We start from the raw sequence: 23,632 nt of genomic DNA, 5'->3' as shown, positions 1-23,632 counted from the left end.
AGTACAATAGATTGACACTGGGTGGAAAAAAGGGTTAGGCCTACAAAAATTGTGGGATAAAAAAATGAAAGAAAAGAAAGTACAGTTATACTGGGGCAGCTAAAATTTAACCTTTGTTTTTTTCTATTGGGTTCATGTGTATTCAGTTATACATTTATACAATAGAGGGTATGCACATGACATCATTGTACCTGGAAGTTATGCGGGAACGCCCACTGAGTGGCAAAAAACTGTCCTGATGGGAAAATCATGCATGTGCATACTCTCTATACTATGCAAAAGTATAAACGAGAAGCAATCAAAAATGTAGATATGTACAGTTGGGGGGGTTGGGCTTGGACTCTTTACAGGGGCCAGCTCCGAATTGCAACCACCTGTAAGTGCTCTTTAAAAACACTTACAGGGATTCACACTTTTGTATGACTGTTTAACCCCTTGTTTGAGTCAAATCTGGGTTGAGAGTCATGTGTCTTCGCATAATCATAGAGCAGTCATTAGAGTGGAACTCCCCACTATATGTCAACTTTGTCGAGCCTGAGGAAGGTCGCAAGACCGAAACGTTGCTCAATAAAATTGCTCTGAACTAGCAAGTGGCAGTGTGCGGATGTCCCTTCTTCCACATTGTATACTCTTTGTCATCATCGCACCTGCTCCAAATTGCCTGCCGGGTGTGCGGAAGTCTTCTCTCTATAACTTTGTCGACTACAAAAGGGCACAGTGTACATAGAGAGACCACCTGGAAGCTACTGAGACACCACGGAGTGCCCACTAAGCAAAACGGCTATTCATGAATGACCTGTAGAGAGTGATATACAATGGACAGCTCATAAACCAGTTTGAGATAGAGCACAACAGAACAAAAGAAGAATGGAATCCGGTGGACATTATGGACACAGATGACTTCAATTTTGCAGACGACCTGGCACTACTGTCACATAGTCACCATCACATGCAAGACAAGACCAAAACACTTGCAGAGACTTCCTCACAAGTAGGACTTAACATCCGCAAGGGCAAAAAAACAACTATGAGGATAAATACGACCAGTGCAGAACCATTCATTCTAGGTGACACCTACTTGGGGAGTATCATCAGCAATCAGGGTGGTGCGGATGTGAAAGCTAGGATAGGCAACGCAAGAACAGCATTTCTACGGCTCACAAACATCTTGCGCTCTAGAGAGATACAGCACAACCAAAATCTGAATCTTCAACTCCAACGTGAAATCCGCCCTGCTTTTTGGGTCAGAGACATGGAGAATTACAAAGATCACAATAAATAAAGTTCAAACCTTCAACAACAAATGTCTCAGAAGAATCCTGAAAATACACCGGCCGGACAAGGTCAGCAGTTCTGTGGATGAAGTCAAAACAACTCCCAGCAGCAAAAAAAATTGGATGAAGAAGATGGAGATGGATCGGACATACCAGTGTCAAACACCACCAGACCGGCTCTGACTTGAAACCCTCAAGGGAAGAGAAACAGAGGCCTTTGTGGTGCTATGGTACCAATGGTACTAATCATTTCTATAGAGTCTTTGTTTACAAGACCCTATCAGTCTCTCTCCACCATGGGACTCTTAATATGGAGAAAAATACTGTATTTGAACATGAGTGAGTGCCACGTTTCAATATTTTATCAATTGATGTTTCCTATATTAATATATTGAAAATATGTAGGCCTATTGCCCCATTTACAGATCATTAAAGTTTCTATTTCAATCTTAGTGAAGAAAGTTTGGTATTGAGTATAGAGGCCTTGAGGGCATGTATGAATATTTACTGGTCACAGCCCAGCTTTTCGGCACAGCATCTGCTGTAAGAAAATGCATTGTGCCATTGACATTGAGTTAGACTAACTGGCCAAAGAAAACGACAACACTGCTAAACTGATGTATAGTATCAGAATCAGCTTTATTGTCACATCACTGTTTTACAGGTAATTCTTTTTTGGTGAAATTAGTTTTTGTGCGTAGTAACCATTATGTCATTTTTGCAAAGAAAAACAAAGAAAGGGAAGAAGAGGGGGGAGATCAAGGCAGGAAAAGAATGAAAGTTTGAGCGCTTTTACCCCAAAAGTAAAGGTATAAAGAGTTTTCTTCTGTGTGGATCTTAGATATTTACAAGCTTTTGCCACAAACAGTAGCTTACAGCCAAAAGGTATTTACAAGCTTTGCTATATTTACACATAGTGGGTGCGTGAGCATAGCAGCCTGTATGTTGTATCCATGTTGTTGTATATATATCCATGTGTTTCAAAGTGTAATGCCATATACGATGGCATTACACTTTGACATTATGATGTTTCTCCCATGCAGTGTCTGTTTTCCTGTACATACCTCCACATACTGGTAAGAATGCTCTCTGGACAAAAGGAATACTTGAAAGAAACAGCTATACATTTTGAAAATGAAATGGTAATTTTAATTCGGATGTTGTTGTTTTTTTTGCTGATAGAAGGTGCTCAGATCAGATTAGTAGGGTCTTCTCGGTGCTCTGGAAGAGTGGAGATCTATTATAACAGCCTCTGGGGAACAGTCTGTGATGACAGCTGGGACCTGAAAGACACTGAAGTTGTTTGCAGAGAGCTGGATTGTGGGACAGCTTCAAGCTTCTTCAGCACGAATGGAGGGGGCGGTGGTAACATCTGGATGGATGATGTTGCTTGTTCTGGTAGTGAATGCTCTCTGACTCAATGCTCACATCGAGGATTTGGGACACATGACTGCTCCCATTCAGAGGATGTTGGTGTTGTTTGCTCAGGTAATATTATATTTCTAATCTCTTCTTTCAAAATTGATCTTGTTAAGATGGCATTACCATTGATAGAACCTTATTGAATATTTGATTCCGAATCATGGAAGTATTGGAGTCCAATGATCAGTGTGTGTGAACCTAATTCATCATTATAAGATAATAACTAAGATTAACATAAATTGATGTTTTCTTCTGCAGCAGGACAACCATCTCCTACTCTGTCCACATCCAGTTCAGCTCTTTCACCAGGAGAGAAGTTGATCCTCACCTGCTCCATTTCAACCCTGTTCTGTACACCTCTTGATGTGCATTTTTACAAGGATGAATCTTTCATTGGACAGGCGTTAATATCCAAACAGACAAGTGGAATATTAACACTGTCCAATGTTGACTCTTCTCGTCAGGGAAGTTATACTTGTCAATACTCAACTCCTAGCACCACAAGCTCCTACAGCAGCCAAGTAAACCTCATGGTTGGTGAGTAGAATGCTTCTATGAACTTAACCATTAGGAAACTATGAGTAGACTAGACTATACTCTAGTAAAAATGAACTAGACTCCAGGATCAATGGGATAAGAAGAAATATGTTTGGCCTTTGGCATAGATTTGAGGAAAATAAAAGAATATAGTCCCCATGTCATGTTTATTTTTTAGAACTTCTGTCAAACTACTTGCATCACTACTTGCATCACACATTTCATACTGTAAATCTGACAAATAAATTGTATTAGTCAGCTAATCCTAACCTTAAAATAAGATACTGTCGTATAATGTTTATGATTAGAACGGTTCATTCTTTTTTATTTTCAGTGAGTCTCCCAAAGCCCAGCATCTCGGTGAAGCCTGTCAGTGAAGTCACTTGGGGTAACACAGTTGAAATCACCTGTTCGCTCTCAACACAGCATTTGGGTGGAACCCTCACTTTGCGGCAGACCTCTGGTTCAAGAAAGTTCCAAACCACCAGTGGCATGTCACATACCTTCAACATCCCTAATGTGGAATTTGATCACGAAGGGTCATACCGATGTCAGTATGACACAACAGTTTCAAGTAGACGCTTCAACTCTCCTGAAAGTGACCCTGTTAAGATCTATGTTACAGGTGGGGAAATAACTATTGAATTAATTAAATTATTTTAAATGACAATCTAGTGATTCTAGTCATACGTTTTAAACTAATATACAATGCCAATATTATTTTTAATTTTATTAAACACACATATCCTACTATCTTCAGTGAATCTCCCAAAGCCCAGCATCTCAGTGAATCCTGTCAGTGAGGTTACCTGGGGTAACACGGTTGAAATCACCTGTTCCATTTCAACTCAGCATTTGGGTGGAACCTTCACTTTGCGGCAGACCTCCGGTTCATTTAGAAAGAAACAAACCACCAGTGGCAGATCCTATACCTTCAACATCCACAATGTGAACTTTGATCACGAAGGGTCATACCGATGTCAGTATGATATGATGACAGTTTCAAGCAGGCACTTCAAATCTCCTCAAAGTGACCCGGTTCAAGTCTCTGTTACAGGTGAGGAATTATTATTACGTATAGTGACATAATTCTGAAAGTACAGCTGGTCAATGCCGGGCAGTTTGAGGACTGGTCTAGTTTTGTTGATTGTACTCATTATACTGAGTTGGCAAATCGAACCTTTCAAAGTGATAGCATAAATGATTGATTTAACATTTACTTTAACATTACTATAGTGCCACCATTAGGAGTATTAGCCCACAATGCCAGTTAAGTGAGTTTGTCATAGGAATGTACCTGTGTGCGAAGTTTTGTTTATTTTCATGCATGGGAAGGCCGGTTTCCTTATTGGAAGAGAACAACAATGGCCGGCAGCATAGCTGCTTGGCCCTTATACAATGCCAATAATTTAAATGTTTTTGTATATCCTACTATTTTCAGTGAGTCTCCCAAAGCCCAGCATATCAGTGAATCCTGTCAGTGAGGTTACCTGGGGTAACACAGTTGACATCACCTGTTCCCTCGCAACTCAACATTTGGGTGGAACATTCGTTTTGCGGCAGACCTCCGGTTCATTTAGAAATATCCAAACCACCAGTCGCTCGTCACACACCTTCAACATCCCTAATGTGGACTTTGTCCATGAGGGGTCGTATCGATGTCAGTATGAAACAACAGTTTCAAGTAGACGCTTCAAATCTCCTCAAAGTGACCCTGTTAGGTTCTCTCTTACAGGTGAGGAAATTAATGAAAGAATTATATTCAAATTGACTAACTAAAGACATAAAAGTTACAGTAAGTAGTATGAAAATATGTTTCTGTGTGAGCAGTGAGGCTGCCGCAGGCCAACATCTCCCTGACGACTCCGTACACAGAGCTGGTCTGGGGTCCTGGGCATTCGGAGGTAACCATGGGTTACGGCTTCTCCATCACCTGCTCCATTGAATCCCAGTATCCTGGAGGCATCTTCTACCTCAACTTCTCTGGCTCCAACACCAATATCATACAGCAGTCAGCAGGACACGACTCTGCCTCTTTCCAGTTCCCTGTAGCAGAGTATGAACACCAGGGCAACTACAGCTGTGTCTATGAAGTCACCATGTCCAAACGCAATTTCACTTCTAAATGCTCAGAGCTGCTCAGCATCTCAGTCAACCGTAAGAAGATTATTTCAAGGATCAATAAATGCACACACAATCACATACTAGATCTAACAAACTAGTTACTTGTATATTTAAACACTTTCTTTCTTTTTCTCTCTTCTACCAGCCTCTCCAATCCCTCTGCTAGTGGGTGGTACTGTAGGAGGTGGAGGTGTGCTCCTGCTCTTACTGCTGCTGCTCATTGGTCTCTGTCTGATGTGGAGGCAGAGACTCAGAAAGCCTATGGTCAAGACTGATTCCACAGCCTGTGAGTAATTATCTCCGCCAGGCCGAAGGCTGGGAGGCGTCCCTGTCCGTGTATGTAGCCATGTGTCTGTGAGCAACCGGGAAAATTTGCACGCACACTCAAATTGGTGCTATAACAGGCCTAAAATTTGAATTGTAAGGTTCTGTGTTTGATCCCATGCCCAAGTATCAAGGCTTGGGTAACTAAGATGTTTGTATACTGACAGATGGTGGTGTGCTCCACCTCAGCAATCTATCTCCCAGGGTTCTAGCTATTTACGTTCACAAACATTATTTTTACTCGAGTAATTGTAGTTTACGTAAAGGACCACTTCACCACTTTTCAACCTACCTTCATATATTAAAATTGGTCCTCACTAATGTTCATGATAAAAATGCCATGTGTCTCGTGGGAGGGCTGTGGGAAACCTGTCCACCAGTGAAATCATCGATGGGGAATCCTGAAAAGTTGCAATGCGATAATGGAAGTCCTCGTTCTCACGATAATAAAAATCACACCATGTAAAGTGAGGGGCGCTAATATATTAATGTCTACTTACTCATGTTGATTAGGTGATGTAATGGTGATGTAAAACAAATAGTGATGAAACAAACATTAAATTCTCTTAGTGTTAATGGCATTTAATGTTCGTGTTGGGGACAAGATGACGTAAATGTTCCCTTCATTGTCAATGGCTTTTTTAAAACAAAAAAAAAACATTAAACCTGTATATAGGAGGGGGGCTAGTGCCCCTCAAAAATCACACCCGTGTGAACTGAGTGGTGCAACTCCCCTCTCTCCACCCCCCCCCCCCCTCTCTCTCTCTCTCTCTCTCTCTCTCTCTCTCTCTCTCTCTCTCTCTCACATTAGCAGGCAACAGCAGCACTAATACTATCACTCTCTCTCTGTTTCTGGCACAACAGCGCCCCTACTGGTAGTCAGTCATACTGGTGCTCATGAACACATACATAAGTGAACCAACACATAGGTGTACACGGACATTGCTGTTCCTTGGAGTGGTTGCACCACTCAAAAATGGTGGAATTTTTTCATGAACATTAGTGAGGACCAAATATATGAAGATCAGTTGAAAAGTGGTGAAGTAGTCCTTTAGGAAGATTTCCTCAAAGTAGCAGTACTTTTACTTGCTTACAAATTACTATAGTATATCATTTTATTCTCTTATATTTCTGTTTTTTTTTTTTTTTAATAATTAAAAATAAATTATAAAGGTTTATTTTGTGTATGAATGCTTTGTTTATTACTGTCTTGATGATGTTTTGTGTAAAGGTGTTTGAATTGCCATATTGTTGAAATATAAACTGGCCTTACTATGTACCAGTATTTAGATTTCAATGAGATCAAGCTGGTATAACATAGCCTATATGACACCAACACTGATATACTTTATGTCTTCCAAGGTGTGATGAACACCTACGCCACAGAGGGCAGAGCCAATGATGAAGATTATGAAGAAGTGTTACGACCCGACCTAGGGTCCACAATAATGGACTCTCTGCTTCCCAGTCCCCAAATACAGGGCCAAAGTACAGTGGTGTATTGTCTCATTGGAACGAACAGGTAAGTTACCTCAGGGTGGCTTTCACAGAACAGAACCTACTAATACTATACTATACTTACTTACATACGTGTCTCAGTCTTTGTATTGAGTTTGTGCTTGAAATGTATTGTAATTCTGCAAACTGTTAATAAATATTTCAATCAATCAATCAGTACTATTACTATACTAACTAAGAAAGGAAAAACAAGCTTATCTTTAACAAAAATGCATATTCTTACCTATTACTATAGAAACACACCCACGCCTACAGTACCACCCAGGCGAAAAATAAATATATTTAGTATACTTTTTTAAAGTATACTAAATGTACTTATTTGTACTTGAAACTATTTGAATTTAAATTGTGCTATTTTGAAACTACTTAAGTTGTACTTTTTATACTTAAGTTGCACTTAAGATGTGCTAAAACATATCTTAAATATATTTTTTCTATACTTTTTAACCCTTTTGTGACCAAAAAAATAGTGTTAAATTGAAAATATACTTCCAGTATCCCAAGTATACTTTTGAAAAGCATACTTATATTATATTTATAGTGTATTTTCGAATATATCGAGTGTATATCAAGTATTAAATAAATGCATTTAAAATATACTACCAATGTGTTAATATAATGACATTATGAACTAATGTGCTTAAAATATACTCGAATACACTATCAGATCTACTTAAACATATCTTAAATATATTTTTTCTATACTTTTTAACCCTTTTGTGACAAAAAATAGTGTTAAATTGAAAATATACTTCCAGTATCCCAAGTATACTTTTTCCGATGAGTGAAAAGCATACTTATATTATATTTATAGTGTATTTTATAGTGTATTATAAGTGTATATCAAGTATTAAATAAATACATTTAAAATATACTACCAATGTGTTAATATAATAACATTACAAACTAATGCGCTTAAAATATATTTGATAGTATACTTGAAACTAATACAAGTATACTTCAAATTAATGACTTTTTTACTCCAAATAAAATTGAAGCATTATATATAATATATATGCAAATTTATACTTTTCCCAAGTATATATATATTATATATATACTTCGGAAAAGTATACATTTGCATATATAACTCTTAATTGGAGCAACCATGTTACTATACATATGAATGGGAAAAGGGGAGAGAGACTGACTAAACCAACAGACATTTAGATTCATGGTTTTACTAACAAATCACATAAAACAACATAAATCACCAAATAACTCCACAACAAAACCCTAAACACAATTACCCATAACATAACTCCAGTATACATTCTAATATTCAAATAATAACACAAATAAGAACAATAACACACGGTCCTTGGCGCCCCAGTGTATGCTGGGAAATGGACTTCCTCTAGCCACTCCCATTTCACCTGGCAGTATTTATAGCACATTAGTACTTAATATACTTAAACTTAATATACTGAAAGTTTAGACTTGTATTGTATTTATAATGTATTAAAAATACAATCTACAAATATATTTACTTAAAATATGCTAAGAGTGCATTTAAAAATACAATCTACAAATATATTTTTAATTATTATATTAAAGTACATCTTACAATAAATGCATGTTCAGGAGAACTCGCTATGAATATATTGCTAATGGACTTAAAATATAATAATCACAAATGTATTTTTTATTATTATAATTAAAGTACATCTTACAATAAATGCATGTTCAGGAGAACTTGCTATGAATATATTGCTAATGGACTTAAAATATAATAATCACCAATGTATTTTTAATTATTATATTTAAAGTACATCTTACAATAAATGCATGTTCAGTAGAACTTGCTATGAATATATTGATAAAGTGCTTAAAATATAATAATCACAAATGTATTTTTTATTATTATAATTAAAGTACATCTTACAATAAATGCATGTTCAGGAGAACTTGTTGTGAATATATTGATAAAGTACTTAAAATATAATCATCACAAATGTATTTGTGATTATATGTATTTAAGTACTATTTGAAATATATTTCTCATTTAGTAAACTTATCACAAATGTGCTAAATCACAAATTAATTTATGTTCACTTATATTATATTTAACAAAAATGTACTATTAATATGATTAGAGACACTACAAGCATATATTTAACATACTTTCTGTGCTAAAAGTGTACTTAAGTATGGAATAAATATATTTATTTTTCGCCTGGGCAAGGCTGAACTAAAACACATTAAGGACATTCCACAAACTCTTGTTTAAACAGTATACTGTTTTAGGTCGTTCTTAAAGATGTCCACAGAGGCTGCAGCTCTCAACACCTGCATGTGGAAGGGCTTTCCAACGTCTGGGAGCTACAGATGAAGGGCTCTGTCAGCTTTTGTTATTAGTCTAGTACGGGGAATGACTACTAGACCATGCCCTGGTCAGCAGCAGACCTTAAGGTCCTACTGGGCACACAGCGTTGGAGAAAGTCAGTTCAATATTATGGGGCCTGACCATGCACATACTGTATAAGACCTTGGCTTGAACTACTGGACCCTGAAATGAACAGGAAGTAACAGTAATGAACAGTAATATGATCGACCTGGTTAACAGTCTGGCAGTATAGCATTGTGGATTAACATTAATCTGGGGGGCGGCGGTGGCTCAGGGGTAGAGTGCCTGGATGGTAACCGTAAGGTTGCCAGTTCGAACCCGGGCTCCCCCAGAGTTACTGTCGAAGTGTCCTTGAGCAAGACTCTGAACCCCTAATTGCTCCCGATGTGCTAGTTGGTGCCTTGCATGGTTTCCGCTGCCATCGGTGTATGAATGTGTGTGTGAATGGGTGAATGTAATGCACAATCTCTGTAAAGCGCCTTGGATAAAGGCGCTATATAAATGCACCATTTACCATTTATCTGTTACGGGTGTGAGACAAGCAACGTTGTCTCACACCCAAGCTTTGCAATGTTCCTAAAGTGGAAAAAAACATGTATAGGTCACCAACCTTCTGTGCGTGTTGAGGTGCGTAGTCTGATCATTACTGACGCCAACGCCAAGGCTTCTGACTGAAGTTGTAGCGGACATTGGTTTTGAGGGACCCAATACAATCAGTCACCTTAGGAACAATTTTATCTGAGGAATCTGAATGGCATCCAGGACTAAATGGCACACACTAAATGGCACACAAACACACTAGCAATACATTAAAATGAAAATGTTGTCTTCTCTTTGTCACCCTCAGAGACTGCATGGCAGCCAGCAACATACACAGATACGTCTACTACAACCCTGGTGCGGTAGTAGAGGAAGAGGAGGACAATGATGCTATCCATGCTAATACAGACATGCACCCAGAGAGCAGCACCAAAGAACACCTGAACCCTGAAAAGAGATCAGTGGAGGGCCAGAGTGATGTCAACGTAACTTATGTTACGAAACCCTTTTGGGTCTAGGGGTGAGTTTGTAACATATAAATCACACCCGTGTGAAGTGAGGGGCGCTCTCACCATCGTACATCATCATGACGTAAAATAGAGACTATGCCTATTTGCTCAGACACTATGACGTAAATTCTCTATTCATTGTCAATGGGAATGTAATGTTTGTGCAGGACAAAAATACTGATTTACTCGTCCACATATGACGTAAATTCTCCATTCATTTTCAATGGGAATTTAATGTTTGCGTAAAACGAAAATCGACACTAATAGCTGAATACCGGGATGTTGAGCATGATAAGTGCAATTGGAAACCACATGGTTTTGGAAGTGCAAAGTGCTGTTTGAGGTTATTTTTAAAAGAACATCACTAAAACAGCACTTGTAATACTAATAATAATAATAAACTTTATTTATATAGCACCTTTCATACATAAATGTAGCTCTATGGACTAATAGTATTACATGTACAAAATGTATGCACATGGCATACAATAAACCATAAAGAAGCCACTAGCGAGGGACACAGTTTTTGCCAAAATAACAAATGGAGCAGCTAGGGAAAACAAGTCGACTAACTAACTAACTAACTAACTAGTATAGTAACTGTTGCTTGTAGTGGACCGTGTACGCAGTGTGGAAATGCTTAAATAGATTAAGATCTGGTGTTGGGCGAACAAAAGCCACTCTCGCAAAATGGGTATTTTCAGATGCCTCCTCACATGCCCCCTGCTGGAACATCCCTGCACAGCATCGGACTTGGCAGAGTTTAATGAAAAGGGACAGCAATGTGTTCAGCTGTGGCTGAACCACATCTAGCGTGTGTTGTAACTGACTGTCTTGTGGACACGATAAGAAGAAGACTAGTAGGCCTATAGTGAAAAAAGCACGCCTGCCTGTCTGCCTGCCTGCCTGCCTACCTACTCTAAATGCTCATACATAGTCTGGATTTTCGGTGGTTATAGGGTGACCACCAAACTACAACATGACGTCATGAGCCGCCACCGCTCCAGCCCTTCTCTCTGTTTTTACTCACCACCGGTGGTCAGCTCACCACCGGAGAGGTGGTCACCTCACCACTGAAAATCCAGACTATGAATAGGCCTTAACTAAACCAATGTTCAAAAATACATAAGTGGCAAACATCGGGGGTGTTGTCGGGGTGCCGACAATAATGTAGAGGCTTCTGTCTTTCCTGTCCCAATTAAGGCAGCATATACTGTAGGCCCACAATTTTAGCAGGAGAACATACAGTAGGCCTATATCTAAAGTACAAAGTTTGCTCTGGGATACAAACACAATGAGGATTACAAAACAAGGCTACAAGGGGACAGGGCTACAAGGTGAAATGGTTGAGAGAGTGAACTGAGGTTCAGACAGCTTCTTAAATGTCTCTTGTCTTTTCTTGTTTAATTTCTACGCAAAGTATAATGTTAAAGGAGAATTCCATGCTAGAATGCTTTGTTATCTTTCTTACCTTTCTTTGTAGTTGTCACGTCCCCACCAAAGAGGTCCAGGTGTTTTTTTTGTGCAAAAACTCTTTATTGGCTATTTTCCCTACCATAAGCCCTCAATGAATTGCATTGCATTGAATCGGAATTGAATGGGGCTATGGGGTGTTATGCTAATTAGCTTATTTCCATCGAAAGAAGTAGTAAAGTGTGCCGCTTGGGATATTATTTACATTATGAAGAGAGGATATATACAAAGAAATTATAATTTTTAGCGATGGAAATAAGCGAATTAGCACAACACCCCATAGCCCCATTCAATTCAATGCAATTCATTTAGGGCTTATGGTAGGGGAAATAGCCAATAAGGAGCTTTTGTACAAAATAACACCTGGACCACTTTGGTGGGGACGTAACAACTACAAAGAAAGGTAAGAAAGCCTTTTAGTATGGAATTCTCCTTTAACACTCATGATAACATGAGTGTTACTGTTAAATAAATAATTTAAGAAAGGTTAAGATGTTAGATCCTTGTGTTTATTACAATTCAATAAACCGTAGCTTGAACTCACACTTTTTTTATTCATGGTGTTAATGCCCTACTGGGGAAATATTCTGCCCATCCTTGTATTAGGCTTATATTTCTCATTCAGTCTATACACAGTATTTTAGCATGTGAACTAATGGTAGCCTACTTTCATTTAACACATCTTCATGGGAGATGATTGCATTGTCTTCAATTGGATTATGCAGAGGGGGATTTTATGGCAAAGTCACTTATCCAGAAGCTCAAAGTGTCGCATTGCTACGAGTTGTAAACTTGCAGATAGGCTATTTTCAATATTCATGTCCCAAAAATGACAAAAATGGTGTAATTACAATCTGATGGACCAATAAAAAAAATACAACAGGAGTGCCAATCAGAAACAATCATTATCACATCACTGGGTCTATTACCTTGTTGTAATGGTCACCCTGACTATAGTTTGTAAGCTATGTCTTATGTCTGAAAGGGGCGATTCGTCCAGGGCGCCATGGCTATAGAATCGGCCCTTAAGTGTAAGTGTGTTCAGTTGAACTACTGCTGCTCTGCCCTGGCTCTAACCCTGTGAAGGTTTAATTTAATTTATGGACAGCCATGTAATGCAGTACACTCTAAACTTCACATTCACATTTGTATCCAAAATACACTCTTAAGTGCTTTGCAAACAAATGTAGTGCATTTGATTAGTAGGAGGTTTCTGGCTGAAAATATGTTTCTCACTTCCTCATGTGACAAGAGCATACATGGCAAAACCAAAGAGCTATGTCACTGAGCTGTGTAAGAATTAAACTGACAGTAGGCAGTATTCCAGTATAGGCCCAATTTTACTTTTAGGGTTCATGTCATGGTACAGTAGCATGAGGATGTCTTGGGGAAAAAATGAGTTTGGTAACCACTGTGAGCTTGTGCAGTCAATAATAAATGTCTAACAACAAACATGATTACACTGATTTATACAATGTTATTGTTACTTATAGTGTCATGTTTGGCTTTATGGCTTTTCGCCAGTTTAGAACGGTAGATTTTTTTTTAACCTTCTATACCTTTTTCATAATCAGTTTGAACAGACTGCTTTTGACCTATACTGTGTATTGTTACTGGTGATCAATAAACTAAATAACTATAGTCTAGACTAGAGAATGTAAATGGAAGAGAACTGAATGTCAACAAAGAGGAAGTCTCAATTCATGGTTTCCTGCACAGAGAACTCACCACATCTTCCTAATTCAGTCTTCAACTCCACTGGACAGTGACAGAGAAACCCTATCAGTCTCTCCACCATGGGACCTGTAATATGGCGAAGAATCCTGTGCTTGAACATGAGTGAGTGTCTGAGTGACTGGTTTTATTAACCTGTGTATTATTATATTGAAAATAAGGTTGTGTTTCCCCCATTTACAGATTCTCAAAGCTTCTATTTGAATCTTGGTGAAGTGAGAAGTATTGTTGAGGGCATCATTGTGTGTGTGAATATTAATATGAAATACTAAGCCAACTGGCACATAGCCCATAGCTTTTCGGCGCAGTGTTGTCTGCTGTTAGATCTAGATCCTAGACATGCATTGTGGCATTGATATTGTGAGTTGTTAAAATGGCTAAACTGTTAAACGGGTCAAATTCACAGAGTGAACGACCATACTGGTCGGGGTGGGCTTGGGAACAAAATGCTTAAGTTAAGTAATACATTAAATGAGTTCATGTTAAGTGTTAAAGGAGTAGTTCAGTAGTTCGGTGTCATCGGTCAGTATAGGAGTCTCAGTAGGAGAGGAGACTCCGCCGGTCATCAAATTATTGGCTCAGGAGTCAGGAATGTGGCTAAAACCAAATAATCTCCATAAATTCAAGGTTTCATGGGGTGTGTAATTGATAGAAAATAAGTTTGTTTTGTTTTGTTTAAGGGCAACCCATGCACACACCAAGAACGATAATTAAAATGGTGAACGATATTGTTTTATCAGGTCACTGTCAGAGTGCTTTGGTTTGACACATCATTATTATTCATCCGCGTGGATGGATGCTCACATCATTATACTTATCTATCAATCTAGGTGTGGACAGCCTGTTACTGTGCATGTACAGTATGGAAACATTGTGTTTGATAGATAAGTCAATTCTGTAAGGCCGTGTGGTGAGTGATTTCCTCATAGCCATGACATCATGAATATCATTGTGTGAAAAGAGGAAGATGACAGAAATGAGCATTTGTGCCTGTCGTAGACATGCGCAGAGCAAGTTCAGTCAGGGAACCTCGGTCAGCGCGCCGGCCGTTAATTGGGCCGCCTCAGCATCACGCTCTCATTTACATGATTCACTCAGCCAATCACACACTCACTCCATCTTCATACCGGCTACTTTAACCGGAGGTTTGCATTCCTCTGCCTGCTTGCTTGCTTGCTGCTGCTGTATCAGCGTTCCGCTGTATACAAACCTGCTGCTCACCCACCTCCACCCTAGCTACCACCTGTCGTTTTGGATCTACTGTTTAGGTACGGGGGATTCAGAGTCCCTATGGTCGGGACTGATGCGCTTGATCGGAGTACCTAAAAAGCAGATCCAATACATCGCCAAACCATAATAAATATACTGCATTGCTCATCTATATTCAATAAATATATATATTACATCCTTCTTGAGTTGTCTGACTGAAGTTGTGATAGTTGCACTGAATGAGACAAGAGAGTATTACTTCAATTGTCAAATAGTAGGCCTTCGATAGAATACATCTATATTTAGCCAGCCTGCTTGAAGGTTCTCGCCCACCATGGAGTTAAGTGGAGTTAAGTGGTTTGGAGGGGTTTGTCTCGTGTTCTCTTTTCCAGATTACTGTCACTAATTGACATAATGTGCATATCAAAACCATTTTCTATTTTACTCCTAGATTTTGTCCAAACATCACGCAAATTGGTACACATTATCTCTCTATAGTCGTGTGATCCAGACGGATCTGTCACATTTTTCATATTCCATTCTGATTGGCTAAGATTGTCTCCCAAAGTTTATTTGCAGCAAGGAGTGGTCTGTTTTGTTGAACAAAATACTCCTACAGTAGGCCTACTCCTATACAGATTTTGATGAACAGATTTTGATATACAGATTAACGCGGCAGCCTCTGATTGGCCCACATTGACCTATACCTACCCTGGCGGAGAGTTGCGCTCCGAGGAGGACATTATTCTAGTCTATCAATGTATTTCAAAGTGTAATATGCCAATGGTATGGTATAAATGTGATATGTTGACATGATTTGAAAAAACATGAAAGTAACTAAGTATGCTCTGTTTCCACCGACAGTGTCTGCTTTCCTGTACATACCTTCATATGCAGGTCAGCACCTTCTCTGAAAAATAAATAAATAATAATAATAATAAAAAGTTAATGAAATGAAAAATGTAATATGGATGTTTTTTTGTTTTTGTTCATAGAAGATGCCCAAATCCGATTAGTTGGGTCTTCTCTGTGCTCTGGAAGAGTGGAGGTCTATCACAACAACAGCTGGGGAACAGTCTGTGATGACTACTGGGACCTGAAAGATGCTGAGGTGGTTTGCAGAGAGCTGAACTGTGGGACGGCACAGACTGCTCCTCAAGGTCCCCATTTTGGCCGAGGGACTGGTCCCATCTGGTTGGATAATGTAGGTTGTTTGGGAAGTGAAAAGTCTCTAACTCAGTGCCCAAACAGGGGATTTGGTACACATGATTGTAGTCATAATGAGGATGCTGGTGTCACCTGTTCAGGTAAGAGTCGATGTCATGTCACTCATTTCAAATAAATGATTGTATATTAAATACACAAATGTGCAACATTATTTCTTTCTATCCTTTTCTTTCTTTCTTTCTGTCCAGGCCCAGTGGTGAGGCTAGTAGGTGGTGGAAAGTGTTCTGGCAGGGTGGAGGTCTATCATAGTGGTCAGTGGGGGACGGTGTGTGACGACAACTGGGGCCTGAAAAATGCAGAGGTGGTTTGCAGAGAGATGGGCTGTGGGACTGTTTCCATCACTGAAAAGAAGTATGGGGAAGGCACTGTTGAGATCGGGATGGATGATATTGATTGTTCTGGTACGGAATGCTCTGTGACTCAATGTCCACATATAGGATTTGGGAAACATAACTGCGTACATGGTGAAGATGTTGGTGTTGTTTGTTCAGGTAAGATATGTAAATTGTATTAGAAATTATCTTGTTGAGATTGCATCACTTTTGATATAACATGGATTAATTTGATTGCAATTCACTGAACAAGTGGAGTTCAATCTTCACAAGTCGATCATGATTGCTGTTCCTCCAAACAGTGATCTGATCGAAGCAGCAGTCCCTCAATGTGAGATGTTTCTTCTGCAGGGCCATCTGCTAGACCATCTCCTAGGTTGTCTGCATCAAATTCAGTTCTTTCAGCAGGAGAGCAGTTGATCCTCACTTGTTCAGTTTCACCCCAGCGCTGTACACCTCTTCATGTGAATTTTGACAAGGATGGATCTTCCATTGGACATCACACCATTTTACAAACCCAACAGACCAATGTTGGGATGTTAACACTGTCCAATGTTAAATCTTCCAACCAGGGAATTTATTCTTGTCAATACTCAACTCGCAGCACCACAAGCCCCTACAGCAGCCCAGCAAAAAGCATCTTTGTTGGTGAGTCAGGAGTTTCAGAAGAAATAGAATCTCTACTGTACATACCTACATACATACAGTATAGACACTCATGTAGGCGTATTGAAATTGCAATTGAATTACATTATAAAGAGATTGTCACTTTTAATTAGTGGTTATTATTAAAGATGGCTCTTTTGCTTCAGTCATCAAATCAATTTCTGTAATTGTCAAACTCCCCAAATCCCCCAGAATACCAGAAATGACATCTACTTTGTTAAAGAAATTCTTGGGGAGAACCAACAGACCCCCTGCTTGGCGGCGTGGTCAGTGTCCCCCCCATAACAAAGTCAAACTGTCCTACATCACTTGTATCCAAGTGGCATAAAAATCCAGATATTAGGCTTCATTATTATACTTTTTTAAACTACAAATGTTATACATTTCGGGTGAATTATAGAAAGATCGTGCATGGGATGATCCATCTTAGCTTACTCATGTTTCATGATAACTACTTTTTATGTATGGGATGTATTTCCATGCTTTTTGTTCTTGCTTAATGTAAATCGCTCTGGATTAAGAGCGTCTGCTATAAATGCCTAAATTATAAATTGTATTAGCCGTTTGCTAACTTCTGGTTCATGATCCTGGGTTAATTTTTGCTTTAAAAATAATCTGACTGTAGTAACTATACTACTAAATAGCTAAAGTTTTCAAATAATTGTGGGTGTAGTAAAAGTACAATATTTGCCCCTGAGATGTTAGATAGATAGATAGATAGATAGATAGATAGATAGATAGATTTGCTGTAGATTATGTGAAATAACTTTGTTTCTGTGTGAACAGTGAGGCTGAAGCAGCCGAACATCAACCTGACGTCAACCTGGGGTCCTGCTCATTCAGAGGTAACCAGGGGTGACAGCTTCTCCATCACCTGCTCCATTCCCCCCCAGTATAATGAGGGCATCTTCTACCTCAACTTCTCTGGCTCCAACAGCGACAGGCGGCAGCCTGAACCGGACCCCACCCACTCTGCCTCTTTCCAGTTCCCTGCAGCAGAGCATGAACACCAGGGCAACTACAGCTGTTTCTATAAAGTCTTCACCACACGCACGTTTACTTCTAACTGCTCAGAGCTGCTCAGCATCTCAGTCAAACGTAAGAGACCAATTGATGTAAAGGGTCAGATTGGTAGATTGTAGATGTATTTTCACTAGTCCTTTCTGCCTTCCTTCTTATTTCCTTCTTTTTTCTAGCCTCTCCAATCCCTCTGATAGTGGGCGGGACTGTAGGAGGTGTGCTCCTGCTCTTACTGCTGCTCCTGATTGGTCTCTGTCTGATGTGGAGGCGGAGACACAGAAGGCCAGCGGTCAAGACTGATCACACAGCTAGTGAGTAATCATCTTCATATTGATACATCAATCTATTCCACTAACTAGTTTTAGGTGAGTTCTGGGTGTAAGGCCTAGTAGTAACCTGACCAGTTTGTTTTGAGAGGTCTGCAGTTTTGTTTTTAATGTGCCTTTGAGGTGCTCAAGAGCTGCTGTCTGGATCCTGAGACCTGGCAGGCCGATGCCCAACACCGCTGCAAATGACGCTCTGCAGCAGCAACATGGAGTAGAGTAGAGGAGTCTGAAAAGCGTCGCATCCAGGAAGCGTCAGCTCCGAAACACCAGAGCCAGCTCCTCCCTCTCACCTAGCCAGCCCCTATACATCACATGCCCTCACTGCAATAGGACATTCCGTGTGTGGCCGGGCCATGGCCCGGGGTTTGATTTATAGTATGTTAATTCACTAGACCATTTAAAGATTTACATCAACTTAACAGGTTCTAAATACGAAAGTGACAGTAAAAATGGGACAGCAACAAGGATTTCCCCCAAGGTTACAATAGTTTATTAAGCAATTAATCAATAATAAAAGCAACACTTTATTGTATGAAATCATTAAAGTCATAAAACAGAGAAGAGAAGCTAAAATGTAATCAAATACTCAATCTACAGAGGACCTACAGTGAGAAAAAAGGAAGCATGCAGGGAGGATGGAGTGCACAATAGCAAAGTGTAAGCGGGGGGAGCATCGCTGTGAGCCTATAGCCACCCAGGTCACTGCACCTATCATAAGACCACGCATGAGAGAAGATGATTACGGTTTTACAGCACTTAAGACAACAGTTTAGATATTAGATCCTTCTTGGGGGAAACCAAATAATGAAGTTAAGCAAAAACAAACTCAAATCAATGTAAATCAAAACTCAAAACGTAACAAAACAGCAGTGGCAGTCAATGTCTGACTATTGTACAACCCATCTGGGAGGCTCAGCACAAGGCAGGGTCACTATCTATGGAGCAGGGCCCGGGGCATTGCACAGCTGGCAACCAGACTGAAGAAGTCCTATGCTAGTTGGCTTTTATAGTGGGGCAAACAATTTAGGAAGCAGGAAGTGGGATGAGCCCTGGCCTGTATCTCAGGGACATTTCCGACTGTGCACGGAAGCGGCCACATCAGCCATCTTCTCACCCACAAGACGTGAAGTTAATTGGTCATCTTCATCTTGGACGAACAAATTCACCCTTTGTCAAGCCCCGCCCATGGTTGTGTCCCTCTTCGCACCCATTGGTTGCCGTTTCGTGGTTGGACAAAAATCCTTTCTCTCCATCCACTACCATTGAAATAAGGTGTTTTTCAGTTGCTTCGTGTTGATATTCTGTGCATTCAATTCTTATTTTAAACTTGGTGTCAGTGAAAAGGAACATCACAGGTGCAGCATGGTGACTGGGCATGTTTGTTTTTAGTGTTTTCCAAAAGTTATGTTTTAGCAAATTCAACATAAACAAGGCTGGAACCAGGGAAGAACAAGGCAGAAAGATTCTGCTGGTTGGTCAGTCAGGGACCAATCAGAAGGCTGACAAATGGTGAATCCACACAGAGTTTATTATCACACCTTAACCAAACACGATGCGCATCCGTCCTGATGGTAATCCACTTCTTCGTGGGTGTAATTGTACTCATCGTATGGATTGTACTGTAGCTTTTCCTTCGCTGTATGAGAAACTCATAATAATCATAAAATAAATGCTCTAAAACGTGCTAAACAATGTTCAAACTATGAATATGATCAACTTCTCTCATTCCAACTGGTGCATCAACCATGTTACAGTGTTTAACTTGTTGGCTCTGAACCTGTTACTGCTCAACCCTGTTACTTCTGAACCAGTACAATTTCCTCCCAGGCACGATGAACGTCTATAACACAGGATGCAGATCCGATGATGATGATGATGATGATGATGAAGGAGACTACGTCAATGCAGATGTCTCCACCTGTCGCCATGTCAACGATGGATCCAATGATGATGATGATGAAGGAGACTACGTCATTCCAGTCAACGATGATGACACTAATGACTATGAGAACGGGTCAGTACACAGATTTGAAATTTACCTCATTTGAAGAATGCCTCATGAAATAATCATTAAAATAATAATCATCGTCATCTTGATCGTCATTATCATCATTGTTATCATCATGGCACATGAGGACTTTTATTTTTGAAGTTCAAGTATGTTATAATGTGGGTAAAATGTGTTCCCATCTCCTTCATTAACATATACTTAACTCATGTCTTCTCTTGTCGACCTCAGAGACTACAAGGAAGCCAGCAGCATGCACAAACCCGTCTACAACCCTGGTGAGGATGAGGAAGAGTCGGAGAATGATGATGATGACAGAAATGATGAGAATGGGTCAGTACACTGAGTGTAGAAGACAAATGTGGGAGACACATAGATGTGGTTGGACTAACTCAAATGTAGTTGTTATTTATTGTGTGGGTGCTAGGTGTGTCCGTTTTAATGTCTAACAAATGTCAATGTTTGTAATGCTGAAATGTGTGCGTTCGGTTTATGAATGGAAAACGGGAAAATTTGATTTTATCATATTTCTGCTGATGTAGGCCTATAGGTTTGGGGCTGTATGGGTTTGGGGCTATAATATATATAGGCCATACGTTGACTTTTTTAAGGTTGGCATCGGATATTCTGCATGTGTTCATTTTTAACTACTTTCAACCTGGTGTCCCAATTTTGGGCATGATTCTAAATGTGTTCCCCATCTCCTTGTGCAGTTCATTATTAACTTACAGACATTATGTTGAACTCATGTCTTCTCTTGTCTCTGTTGGCCTCAGAGACTACAAGGGAGAGGAAGAGGAGGATGATGCTATCTATGCCAATGTAGACATGTACCCTGAGACCAACAACAAAGAACACTTCCACCCTGGAAGGAGAGCAGTGGAGGGTCAGAGTGCTGAAGATGAGCAGGACAACATCTATGCTAACTATGATGGATAATATATGAGACCTTGTTCAACAGCAACGTAATTAGAATTCAGTTTGATTCAGTTTGTCAGTTCAGATTTTTTTCCCCTAAATGTTTATCCCACGATTTTGCTACCAATTCTTTTCACCCAGTGTCAATAAATTATCTAATGTAATCCTGGGCGCTACACCTCCACTGCCAACCTGGGGGGGCAGTGGAGGTGTAGCGCCTCATGCTTCCTTCTATGCATGAGGAGTCCAAGCTGCTTCTTTTCACCTGACAGGGGGGAACACGTTATTCCGTTACTCCATCAGGCGCCCCGGCTGGCCAGGGGCAGGCAGTTTAGGGACCAGGATTACTGCATGTTTTTTATGAGGGTACGATAAGGGACACGGTGAGAACATGCATGCAAACGCCACACAGAAAGGCCCCTTCGCCAACCCCGCCTCGGGTATGGGAACATGCCCCCAGCGCCCTGTCAACCCCGCCTCGGGTATGGGAACATGTCCCCAGCGCCTCGGGTATGGGAACATGCCCCCAGCGCCCTGTCAGTTCACCAACCCCGCCTCGGGTATGGGAACATGCCCCCAGCGCCCTGTCAGTTCAGAATTAAGTTTGATTCAACTTAACTACGTTTTAGTTTGGAATCAAGTACCGGTATATAGGCACATTTTTAGTAAAAGTTATATTATATCATTTGATGAATAGAATTATGGTATATGGGCCTATGTGGCATGTGTTATTGAGGATCAGATTTGTCATAGCCTGTAATAGTAAAGTATTTGATGTGAAAGTGCCCATAAATAATGCATTTGGAAAATGGTCTTAAGTAGTGTAAAGTAACATCATTATCAAACTTAAATGTAGCCTAACCTTCAACTTATTTTTAATGACAGGCATGTAGGCTACAGGTTTTGTAGCAATTTGGTAATTGTAGTATGGGGCTATAAGCATATTTTAACCATGCATATTATTGTATTTACATTACTTAAGTAATGTATTTTTTTGGGGGGGGACATTTTGGTGCATTTTGCACACTATTCTGGTTACCATTTTATAGAGTATACAACTTGACCTATATGAAATTATGAACATGCCTTATAATGTTGTAGGCCAACTTAACTATACTTTATCTTGTTATGTTTAGAGTTTAAAGATACATTTAGCAAGATTATCACAGTGCTTTGCAGTTCATTTTATCCCTGTGGTCAGATCGTATTGGCCTGTTGTGTGTGTGTGTGTGTGTGTGTGTGTGTGTGTGTGTGTGTGTGTGTGTGTGTGTGTGTGTGTGTGTGTGTGTGTGTGTGTGTGTGTGTGTGTGTGAGATGGAGAGAGGGGCAGAGAGAGCCTATTTCAGCTTGTATAGCCTACTATATTACAGTGTATAATAGAGAGATTATTTTAACGTTTTTGATTACAATGAGCCAATGAGAGTTGACCAGAATATTCCAGTAATCTCTTTGACGCTGTAAATACATAGGATGCTGTTTGTTAAATAGGCTTCTTTTTGTTATTTGTCTCCACATTGATGGACTCTTCTAAACAATCATAATTTTAAAGGTGATGTAAAATGATGTATGATTTTACCCACTTTAAGATGAAGGTCGAAAACATCACATATGGAGAAAAAAAAACACTGTTTTTGAATATGATATGGATTCTCTGTCTTTTTTAATTTTTTAATTTTAATTTTAATGTTTTACTGTCAACTGCCAACAACATCATCCCAGTTATTGTGCTGAGACCAATAATTGCCGTAGATGTCAAAATGTTGGAGAGTGTGGACCAGAATTCTAAATAAAACGGCAATGGGTCGCCCCCTTGTGACCAAACAAAGTAACTATCTTAAAAAACAAACATCAAGGTGCCCAGTGTGCCCACTCATACGAGAGACATGATGACGTGAACGATAAAGTTTATGATCCATGACGGATCAAATCAAAGTTACTTTCGTTTTCATTGGCGCGAGCAGGCGACTTCTGTTTGGCTGGTTTGGTTATACGGTAGGATAATAATTATAAATATAGCAATACTGGACAAACGCAAAAGGTTATAAACTCTCCCCAATTGTTTTATTTACGATATGGGACAATTAACTTTGCTTATTTCCAACCTGACGACGTTTAAGGTATTTC

The 23,632-nt window shown here is 39.6% G+C and overlaps 1 protein-coding gene across 1 annotated transcript; it reads left to right on the top strand.

Moving 5' to 3' along the window:
• Positions 1-1,609: 1,609 nt before the first annotated feature.
• LOC310869670 (CD5 antigen-like) lies at positions 1,610-21,699 on the top strand (the record flags this gene model as incomplete). Its single annotated transcript, XM_083780501.1, has 10 exons — positions 1,610-1,613; positions 2,457-2,762; positions 5,064-5,390; positions 10,396-10,560; positions 15,876-15,908; positions 16,010-16,318; positions 18,433-18,567; positions 20,410-20,596; positions 20,822-20,923; positions 21,367-21,699. The coding sequence occupies 10 exons, from the start codon at positions 1,610-1,612 to the stop codon at positions 21,527-21,529; spliced, it is 1,731 nt and encodes a 576-aa protein (XP_083636627.1). The 3' UTR covers positions 21,530-21,699.
• Positions 21,700-23,632: the final 1,933 nt, after the last annotated feature.

The sequence above is a fragment of the Protomyctophum parallelum genome (genome assembly GCF_964188405.1).
Source record: "Protomyctophum parallelum genome assembly, chromosome: 13".
Classification (NCBI taxonomy): Eukaryota; Metazoa; Chordata; class Actinopteri; order Myctophiformes; family Myctophidae; genus Protomyctophum; species Protomyctophum parallelum.
This window is presented reverse-complemented; position numbering and strand designations above follow the sequence as displayed.